The sequence below is a fragment of the Drosophila grimshawi genome, unplaced genomic scaffold (genome assembly GCF_018153295.1).
Source record: "Drosophila grimshawi isolate 15287-2541.00 unplaced genomic scaffold, ASM1815329v1 contig_44, whole genome shotgun sequence".
Lineage (NCBI taxonomy): Eukaryota > Metazoa > Arthropoda > Insecta > Diptera > Drosophilidae > Drosophila > Drosophila grimshawi.
This window is the reverse complement of record NW_025063240.1, coordinates 9,752,689-9,764,074: the sequence shown is the minus strand read 5'-3', so window position 1 is coordinate 9,764,074 and position 11,386 is coordinate 9,752,689. Positions and strand designations below refer to the sequence as shown.

The 11,386-nt window shown below is 39.4% G+C and overlaps 2 protein-coding genes across 2 annotated transcripts; one reads left to right on the top strand and one right to left on the bottom strand.

Annotated features, from left to right (window-relative positions):
• Positions 1-98: 98 nt before the first annotated feature.
• LOC6557745 (protein lin-9 homolog) lies at positions 99-1,843 on the top strand. Its single transcript, XM_043215292.1, has 2 exons — positions 99-114; positions 181-1,843. The coding sequence occupies exon 2, from the start codon at positions 243-245 to the stop codon at positions 1,665-1,667; it is 1,425 nt and encodes a 474-aa protein (XP_043071227.1). The 5' UTR covers positions 99-114; positions 181-242; the 3' UTR covers positions 1,668-1,843.
• On the bottom strand, positions 1,783-11,180 carry LOC6557973 (ATP-binding cassette sub-family G member 1). Its single transcript, XM_001984696.3, has 6 exons — positions 10,770-11,180; positions 4,478-4,607; positions 3,469-4,007; positions 2,869-3,396; positions 2,554-2,810; positions 1,783-2,491 (listed from the first exon to the last, which is right to left on the bottom strand). The coding sequence occupies exons 1-6, from the start codon at positions 10,858-10,860 to the stop codon at positions 2,150-2,152; spliced, it is 1,887 nt and encodes a 628-aa protein (XP_001984732.1). The 5' UTR covers positions 10,861-11,180; the 3' UTR covers positions 1,783-2,149.
• Positions 11,181-11,386: the final 206 nt, after the last annotated feature.

Below are 11,386 nucleotides of genomic sequence, written 5' to 3'. Positions count from 1 at the left end.
CTGAAATCATTTTTAACTTGACGTCTAGACTGAAATGTAAATTGTGTGACAATTGTTTTAGAGAAAAGAGCTGAGAGACTGGAGAGACAAACAAAATAAAAACCAGTAATACAAGTGATATTTGGAAACAACAACTAGTCTACTATTTGAATAGTTGAAAAATGTCAGACAATCTTACAGATTCTCAGCTGACAAAGACGCCGCCACTGCTATCCGCACTGGGATTGACACGAGCCCATAAAATGCCCAATAAGAAGGAATCACGACGCCGTCTGCTCCGTTCACAGACACATGCGACCAAGGACAACAACGAGCTCTTTGTCCATCTGCCCAAGTTCACCATGCGGCTGCGCGAGGAGAAGGGCTCAGTGGAGGCTAAAGAGCCGGACAACGTTGTCAACGATCCCAAGCAGATGCTATACAAATTTGTGAAGCAATCGAAATGCCAATGCTGGATCTGGTACGAGTTCAACGAGTCCACCATTGACAAGGCGATACTGGCGAGCACCTTTGACTGGAACGACTATTTGGTCAACTATCTACAGGAGCTGGAGACGCGTCAAATGTCTCGTCATTGCTGGCAGGTAATTCGCCGCTCCTTGGGCAAAGCGCGTCGCTTCTCGCCGGCTTTCATTGAGCTCGAGCGGAATATGCTGGAAGAGAATCGTTATATTGTGCGCCAGCTGCAGCAGCGCCGGCTGGACGTGCTCCAGGATAAGCAATTGTTATTGGAACTGTTGCCCAAGCAAATACCATTGCCGCTGGCCGTGGACACCAAGGTCATCAGTCTGCTGAGTGTGCCACGCTCCAGACTCTGCAAGGGACGCATTGTTAGCTATGATCCCCGACAGAGTCGCTATCTGGTTAAGTTCAACATCGGGAGCAAGCATAAGCTACTCAGCATTCCCGATTGCCTGCTCCATGCGCTGCAGGAATGCAACAGTGTGCCCTCGTCGACCATCGTCCAGGAGTTTAAGGAGAAGCAACTGCTCGCCGAAGCCGTGAGCCCCGAAGATCAGGCCAGGGCTCAGCTAATAACTACAGTGTTGCAGCTACAAAAGTTGATCGATTTAAAGCGCAAGACCGTCCAGGATGTGACCAGCATGAACGAGGAGTTGCTACTCGGTGGAGTGCCGCCGATCGCTCGCCGTGAGTCCAAGCAGTCGACCAATCGCGAGAAGCTCCAGCTGCGCCATGCCTCCAACATTATGGCACTGCATCGTGTGAACGCTGAGATTCTAAAGCCGCTGCGCCTGGCCCAAAACTATCTGAATGAGTACGAGACGAGTGTGTTGCACAACAAGTGCCTGCCGCGCAACAAGCTGTACGAGAAGTGCCGCACTCTCGCCGAAATGGACATGAAGGCCGTTCAGAACAAGGGCCAAGTTGAAGACGGGGGCACACGCCTGCTTATATTGCGCCTGCAAACCCTGCTCCATGTGTGCGGTGAACTGGGCAATGGCAACAACATTGAAGTCGATGCCGTCATGGAGGATGTGGTCACCAACATGCTGGTCGGTCTGCCAACGGAGCTGAGCGAGGAATTCGACCAGGTCGTTGGTTTGCTGAAGCCGCTCAGCGAACAAATCCGCGCCCTGACCAAAGTGAAGCCAGCCGAGGCAATGATTGAGGACATTGATGAACCCGACATCGAAATGGACCTGTAAACTGTCAATCTCCTTATCAACATTTGTTTTGAAAAGCTTCAAGTGAATGGCTGAGTAAAATTGACAGATATTGCCAGATCACGACCAATAACCAATGAAAGGCATCTTTATACCATATAAAAACATCGTATTTAATCTTTTTTTTCAATATGTAAAAATATAATTTGTCTTATGTACATAATGGATTCGTCGCTATAACCAGAAATCTAAGCTAAATTATGCTTACAAATAGGGAGCAACAGCTGTGGGCAGCTACATCTTAGCACGTATTTACAAATTTAGGGGGTATCAAGCACCAATTTATCTGAGTGTTTACTTGTCGGCAATCAAGTGTGCACATAATACATAAAGTAGCACTTACACCTATAACTAGCTAGGCACCTGCATATATATATATATATATATATACATGGTGAATTATATCAAATCACAGCATAGACTTTTGCTATAACTAGAGCAGATTCTGCTCATTGTGGGGTGGCTCAGGTGTAGCAGCGTTTGCGCAGACTGATGTACATGATGACGCGAAAGAAGATCATCAGCATGGCAAGCAGGCCGAACTGATGCAGTATCGACACCTTCTCAATATCCAAGAAGCGGAGCAGCACCCGCGGATCACCGAAGTGACAATAGATTTCATCGCAGTCCAACTCTTCGCGCTGGAAGCCAAAGACGGTCAGAATTAGGGCGACAACTCCCACACGAACATAACTGAATTTCATCAGCAGATTCATTCCACCAGAGATCTGGGACGCAAAATCGAATCCATAAACGGCAAGACCCATCAGTGGTGCTATTAACATAGGACCCACAACGCTGCCATTCTGCGGTTAATTAAATGCAACAATATTAACTTCAAATTAGAAGAGAACTGCAAATTACTTACGGTTATGCTGAAGGTGGCGCCAATGGCCAGACCCATGCCCTCGGCCACCAGGGAGATCATTAATCCAACGGCAACGAAAATGCAGAAGCGCCACAGCTGTTGGGGCAATCCAGACATCCAATAGGTCATGGCCATAAATGTGAAATTGAGCAGCACTTGGAGTGGCAATCGCGATATGGTCAGCGCCAAATAGTAGGGCGTGAGTGTGTACCAGCGATTGAAGGTCTCCTTCTTGACCAGCTTGACATCAGCCGGATCTGAAAGCGTGATTAATGAGTGACCTGAACAAGACGATGGATGCTAGCTAACTCTTACAGCTGAGTATGGGCACCATCACCTGCGTGTAGACGATCATGAGCACGGCGCCGATGCAGAACTTGAGATGATCAAACATGCGTCCGCCCTGATTGCCAAGCTGAAAGAAGATCATGCCAAAGAACAGGCCGCACAGCGTATGATGGAACAGTTGGATGACCAACGCCAGACGCGCTCGCATCGTCCGCAACAGCATCACACGCATCAGCACCAGGAACTGTTGCAGCCCGGATATCTCACGTCGCTCCCGGTGATGCAGATGCTGTGTGAAGAATTTCATCTGCTCGAGCAACGCACCCGCTGCGCCCATCAATGTGCCATCCGTTGAGGCAGCGGTGCCGGCAAAGAAAGCGGACAAACACTGACGCTTTGGCTGCTCCACAAATAGCGTCGTTATCGCCTGCTGTGCCACCAGCTGAGTGTCCTCCAATGCCGGCTGATTGGCCCGATAAGTCAGTTTGCCATTGTCAGTCAGTTCACTGAGCAGCGGCACCAGATGTCCGTCCTCCGCATCAATTACTTCAATGACTGTGATAGAAACAAATCCGAGATTAGCTGTTTAAATGATGTCCTATTGAATTTGTTAAAATGAATACTCACTGTAATCCGACGGACTGTAGTGGCGTGGGCAATCGAGTTGGGCGAGGCGCAGGAAGGGTATTGTCGCCAGTGGGTTACCCTGATAGACGCACAGTCCCTTGGCGAGCACATAGATGCTATCGAAGTAGTTGTAGATCGTCGCCGAGGGCTGATGTATGGTGCAGACAATGGTGCGACCCTCGTGGGCCATTTCCCTCAGTAGGCGAATGCACTGGGCTGCCGTCACCTCATCCAGACCGCTTGTGGGTTCGTCGAGGAAGAAGATATTCGGATTGTCCACGAGTTCGAGGGCAATCGAGAGTCGCTTCCGTTCACCGCCGCTGAGTTGCTCGGCGGTGACATTGCGGCGATGATCGAGATTCAGATTCTTAAGTATTTTCGTGAGTAGCTCCTCCTTTTTGTGCCGCTGCTTCAGTTTCAGGTCATACGAGAGATTCATTAGCTCCTCGACGGTGAGCAGCGTCTGGTGACGATCATCCTGCGTTATATAGCAGGCATTATCCCGCTGCACTTTAAAGTTACCCTTAACCCCAGTTGTTCTGCAAACAAACAAAATACAAGGTTAAAGTCCAAACATCAACTTTGAAACTCCGAACTGGAAACCGGAAATCAAACTAGAAATAGTTTTGCGAGAAACCCAAAAACTAAAGTTGACCTTCAAAATTAGTTAATTGCTTACGTCTGAGTTTCATTCTCGTTCTCGTTCTATGTTTTTGATATTGGACTTCGCCTTAGACTTAACTAAATGCTGTTAATGTGACTAATCAGCCAGAAATAAAATGTATTTGAAAAGTTATTTATTATTGACTATTTATGTGACAAGAACTAGTATTGGGATTTTTATTATCTTAAATATTATATTTATTTTAATGATTTGTTTACAATCTAATTAATTCAGTATATATTTATTATTTAATACAACCGGTTAAAATTTAAACATCGTTTTATGTTCCCGAATTGTTATATGCGACTTTTGAGTTTCGTTTTCGATCAGTTTTTGTTGGCTTACCTGAAACCCGAAATCGCGTTTAGCAAACTGCTTTTTCCAGCCCCCGAGGGGCCCATTATAGCCGATAGCTGTCCATTACGGAAGCTGCCGCTAACGCCTCGCAAGATCTGTCGCTGGCCCGTAACGCGAACTGCAAAAAAAAAACATAAATAAATAATTAGAAGGGGCGCCACAACTTCAGATATATGTGTAAATATATAAAGAAAGTGAGTTTAAAATGTGACTTGTTTATTTATCTCTGCTCAACTTAAGAATTCGTTATCTGTAAGCTGGAAATTTAGCACAACAAAGTTTGAATACTCTGCAAGTACCCAAAACTAAATTTATAGTTAAACTTTAATGGAAGAAAACTCGTTTTGTGGCTGGCTGGGCGAAAACGTTTATTCTTTTGTCGGCAGCTCAGGTTTATGACGATACGGACATCAAATTCAAATGTCAGTCACAAGCTGAACAACCTAACAACTTTATCTACAACTTCTGTTGCCATCTGAGAACTGGTGCTTAAATGCTGATTTTAAGCAGTGTCACGTTTTCTTGTGGTTTTTTAATAGTCATTTAAGCGGAGTGTGCAGCCACTTAGCTCTACTTAATTGCCATCGTTACTTATGATATATATACATAAATAAGTTGGCGATAAGCTGTTTGAGGAATCTGTTTTGAGATAAGCAGCTAAAGAATACCACAACAATTGCCTATTTATTGTTGTAGGTAAGTTCTTTAATCAACACACGTGTTTATTTGTGTCAATGCTGAATTGGTCTTATCGATAGCCATGAATATTGAGCTGCACAATAAGCTAGCAGGTTAAAGCCGATCCATTCGTTTACATTTAATGATAAAGCTCCTTATCAAACCCGACAACGTACTCCGTAATTAACATATATTATTTTAAGTGGAATCAATTATTCAATTAAAAATACCAATGAATTTAAATAACCAAATAATAATATACATCATTCAATTGTTGATTTGCAAAAGCAGATCGCATCCAAAGGTTTTGAAAGACGAGTTTATTTAGTTATATAAACGCGATGTAATTAGTAGTAATTAGTAATTAGTAATAAGCCACTTAAGGGATGAATGATTATATATGCCAATATTAAAAAAAAAAAAATTCCATTCAAGCGCGATTGGAACTGACAACGAGTCACCTGAGATTAGACAAAACTTAATCTTTTGACTTGGCCAGACTGACACTGATTCTCTATATATTCTAGAGCTCAAATTGAACATAAGTATTAAGATTTAATAAATTGATACGATTTTGTTCATAAGTAAATTATAAGTAAAAATCATCAACTTATTGTGTGACAATGTATAGATATATTGAAGCTACTCCTCTTTATTTTAACACTCCAAATTTATAGATCTGCATAAATTTCTGTTCTCTTTCCAAGAGTTGTGTGTCTTGTTTATTGGCCATTCTGTTTTGGCCATGTTATTACACTTTTTTTGCGCACTAGCCATTTGCATGGACCTCCCACAGAGGTCCACTTTGGTTCCAATTGATATTCCTTGCACAACAGCTAATAAACGCGCAGCTCGTACAAATCAAAGAAGGTCAGAGACAAGGTACAAACCGTAAAACAAATCAGCAGAAGTCGGAAGACTTATTGACTGTTTATAGACCAGTGGCCAAGTTTACATAACAATTAGCCCGGCCAACTTGAATGTCGCCTGCTGCCAGCTGCCAGCCTGTTGTTATTTGAACAATTTTTCAGTATTTGTTTGAGCTTGTTCAACAATTGCCGGCGAGTACGAAAATTCGGAGCTTCTGAGCGGTATTTTGTGATCTTTGGCTTACGGCGCCAGTCTTTTTAGTCGGTCAAAAAGCAAATGCGAGTGCGAGTGCGATAACGAGTACTCGACCACAAACAGAATGAGTCACACTCTCAGAAAGCGACGTGCCAAGTTTTTAGATTAAATTCAGAATCAGTGGAGGTGGACATAGGTAAGCGCAGTTCTCTGGTTTCAGAACGTGACGAGATGGTAACTCAGACGAGCTGCGATTGCATTTCGGGTACTCGAGTTAATCATGAAACCGCAACAGGTAAATGTGCGGCGAGTGCAGAAAATCTTAATCGACAACAAACACAACCGGATGAACCAGATGCATATAAAGATATATACGGCATATAGCATATCTATGAAATGAAATGTCAAAGAAATACAATAAGTATCATTCTAATCAATTTACAATTTGCAATTTGCAATATTCTCAATTTAAAATTAAACTTTTCTCGCTTTTGTTCACTAATTAGCACAGCTGTGTTAATAGTCAACATAAACATAACATTTAAAATGCGGTTTGAATAATAATTGAATTTCGCATTATCCAACAAAAAATAGATGTATTTAATATCCATTTGATTTCGCTATGAATTAATAATAAGCACAGCCGCAGGCCTGAATTCATGCTATTTAACAAGCAGATTTATTCTTGCTAGAAGTGTTCAGCCTATTTATTAGTTTATTTTAAATTTAAATTTTTTAAAATGCGACTTGAATAATAATTTAATTGCGCAATAGGCAAAACAAATATTTATGGTCCATTTGATTTCGCTATGAATTGCTAAGCAAGATATTAAAAACAACTTGAAGTTAAATATCAAAATATAGCTTCAGCTCATCCAAATTTATTCAAATGCAAAATGATTAGTATATTTTAGATGTTAGTTTGTTTTAAGTGACAATTGACAGTAGAATATGTATTTCAGTTAGTTTGTTATTTATTGCTGAATAAACTACAGCGATTAGAACGTTTTCTTTGCAATTGTAAATTCAATTTAATAGACATTTTCACACATTATTAACTTTCCACTTATTCCCGCTTCAGTCAATGTTTACTGAAAGCTTATTGTAATTTTATGACGTGTTGAAAATAAGAATCATTTTTTATTTGCACTACTCAATTGTAATGTGACTTAATCACGTATTCAATTCAATTATGGTCATAACTCAAATCACGTTTTGCTACTTTGTAGTTTTTTTTGCTGCCTTAGTAAGTATTATACCCTACTTGGAGAGCATACTAATTATTGTTGTAAAATGTGATCGACAAAATGGTAAGGTCGTAAAGTTCGCGTATAACGATTATATATGAATAATCGATCATCGATTTAAGCATTGACTTAATAATTGACTAGACTTTTCATTAAGATTATATAAATCTATCGTACAGCTCACAGAGCATCAATGCTATCGGCTACTTTTGTAGCTTAAATACCTTGAAGTTGACTTGTTGAGTGTGTTTTCAGTTTCTTTATTTTTTCTATTTTTTTTTTTTTTTTTTTGTTTAAATAAACCTAGCACAAGCTGTTTGCATTGGACCCGATGTAATCACAATGTGTAAGTGTGTGTGTAGCCAGTATAAGATATGAGTGTCTATTTATATATATCATACAGAGCACATCGAATCAATTTAAGGCTTAGCCACACACACACAAGGGCGTCGAAGGGTCGGAAAGTGTTGAAAAGTAAATTTTTTAATCCAAGCCACTTATAATAATCAAATAATTACAATTTTCAGATGGCTTTTAATCAATTTCTTTGAAGTTAATTCATTTTTATATCTGATTTTCTTTCGGCTACCAATCCCAAAGTTATGTTGTAAGGGGAGACCAGTGCCCCTCTCCCTCCCCCTTCCCCTCGCGTACATACCCTAAGTCAGACAAGTAATTTGAGGAAAATTGGAAAAAGTGTTGAGCAAAATGTGAAATTCCACAGCGAATGCTACGCTTTAAGGGGAGCGGAAAATTATTCAATCAAAGCTGGTCAATTTTGGCGTTGTTGTTATTGCATTTGTTATTGTTGTTGGCGCAGCATAATCGGGTTGTTGCTATTGTTGTTGTTTATGTCCATGCTCATAATGATCGAGATAATGATGATGCTGCCACGCAATAATGATGCTCACATCGTACACAACCATGTAGTTAGTTAGCTACGATGATTTTCAGCCGCCAGTTTGAGGAAGTAGCTTGTAACTGTGCACAATTTGTAGATACTTTCGTATATGTATCTATGAACATAAATATGCATATATACATACTAATATGTGTGTATGTTTCTTTGTTTGTGGATAGTTGCTGCCCCTGCTGATATGCCACATGTGCATGCCCCCACATTTGGCTGCGAGCAGTGTACGTTGCACATGGCGTATACGCGATGCTGATTAACACTGGACTCTTGACTATTGCCATTGCCCAACAAGCTAAGGCAGCAATCTCATTTGAAGTGTGATTCACGATTAAATGCTCGGCACACAACTAAATCTAGCCAAAGTCCAAACGACTGAGTAATGATTGAATCCGAGTCTGAAGCAACTCAGAACAGAATGATTACCCTGCATGCAATGCTTAAACTATTTAAGACTAAAGTAAATTATTTGTATTATTTTTTAGGTGTTTTAATTTTTTATTTAGTCGTTTTTTAAATTTATTTAAATGTGTGCAAAAAATTACAGTCTATAGGAAGAAATATTTATGTGTACCGAGCCCAGGTGCAATTCCCTTCCTATTATTAGGTTAATTTATAAATAATGGCAGGTCTGTAGACATTGCGCTTGTGTGCTCTTCATTTGACATTTGCACATATTTTTCGATTATTAGACATATAACACATTTGCGTAATGCGAAGCCGTCAACGTCAGCTGACTAATTGAGCGCCGATCAAATGATATATGCCGAAGGCGTGCATTGCTTAATGCATATTTCTAAATGCTGTCCGAAGAGCGATTCACACAAAATTCAAATAGCAAATCGTATAACGAGGCGTACTTTGAACTTGGGGGGCTGTAAAATGATTTACTTAAGCTACTCAAAAGTTTGCGAGAATCAATGTCTAATCAAGTCAAGACGGAAACCCGTTTCCAAAACGATGACGATGACGATGACGACGAGACTAGGCTAGAATGGTGCCCAACTCCTAAACGAGGAAGACACCAAAATTTTCCAAAATTAGCTGACCATCAGCATCAGCTTGACAGCTTACTAATCGATTGAGCAAGTTCATTGCATTTGACATGCACCAGAAAAAGGTCAACCACAACCAGCACAAATTACTTGTAAAAATGCTAAAGTTGAGTGTTGAGTTTCCGAAGTATATTTTAAATATGCTGAAAATTCGTATACAATTTTATAATGAACCTTTTCGATTCGTGTGGATTTTGACCAAGATATATTTATATATATATATAAATGTCAAGCTAGGCAACGCTTAAGTCATAATAATATTTATTTAAATGGTCAAAGATCTTTCATCCTGCTGCCTGTGGCACAACTTTGATCAACTAAACGATGCCATTTTTTAAATTGCACTAGCTAAAGACAAATGAATTTTGTAATTGATGTACTAAAGTTACATGATTTTTTCTTCGTATTTTACTTGTTTGCCAGCTCGCATAATTATGGAACACTTAGCGCTTGGGCAGACAAGACAAAAAGTGACGAAATTGTGGCTTAAGAAAGCGAAACCAAAGCAAACATTTAAATTACATTTTGCGCGACTCGCACCTCGATTTCAAATACAATTTTGCGAAAGTCGAATGATGTATATTTAAATGAAATAGGTACACAGTAAAAGATATTATATACATAGGCATTAAATAAAAAAAAAGGTACTTGTACCAAATAGAAACTAGATTGTTGCCTAGTCAACACTGAAACACGGCCTTCAAACTGGGCCATAGCAAGCATAAACGTTTAGTACCACCTAACTAAGAGATTTCATGGCTAACACCAAGTTCCATATTCATAAACATTATTATGATATTACTAAAGCAAAACAGCAACAAAAAACATTATAAATCATGTTAATGATTTAGTTACATGCACGTGTTGCAATTTTTAGCTAACCAGTTGTAAGACTAACAACTTAATAAAATATTTCATTCAAGTAATAAAGATTAAAAGTTTAGATATAGCTATTATAATAACAAGTTTGGATTTAGTTGTGAAAATGCGACCTTTATCAGCCAAATAGAAAACTTAAATGAGGTAAAAACAAATTTCATCACTGAACATAATACTGTAGATATAGTTACGATAATTTGTAATAAAACAAATGAAAAGCATATTTCGCAACTGAGTAAAATACTTATGTATAATAAAGAACAGCTGAGATTGAACTATTATGATAATTAATATGAATACATATGTCTGTTGCCCTAGGTCAAGTTTTTTTGTTGTAAACCGAGTGATTTGGAATACCGTCGAACTCAACAAATTATGAAAACAAATCACCAAAATATATGTATTATATTTAAGCAATTTAAAGCATATTTTGGCATACTCACAGAAATTAGCTCGCTGATCGACTGTGTAGAAAACATCCTGAAATTCGACATCCTTGGACTGTTTGCTTAGAAGGCTGCGCGTTTGATCCATGGTAAAACTCTTTGTTTTTGTTTTGTTTTTTAAGTGGTTTACTGGTTATTTTAATGCCACAATGCGTTATGATCTATGTATATTGATGAGTGTAGATAGATCTATGCACGAATATATATATAAATGTATATAGAAGGCAGGTATCTTTGCGGTACGTGTCGAGCTTTCGGATTGTTTCATTAGCAATGTACAATGTGATATATTGAGAGGTGCTTATGGTTTGTGTTTTGATTTCGATTTGGATTTTGCTGTACTATATTTGGTTGGTCTTTAGTTTTTTGTTATTGTTACTGCTGCTTGGCACGCATCGTTGACTCAGTTAATTGTTTTTGTTTTGCTTTCGGTATTTGCGGGATATTTGTTTGGGTTGTGCGACGAACGCATCGCAAGCTGTAAAAAAAAATTTTAATCATTTTAAATGTCGTTTTGCTGTTGTTGTTTTTTGCGATATTGTTATCATTGTTTTTGTTTTGGGCTTTTTGTTTTTGCTTTTGTGTTTGTGTTTGTGGCCTTGACAAGCCGTAAT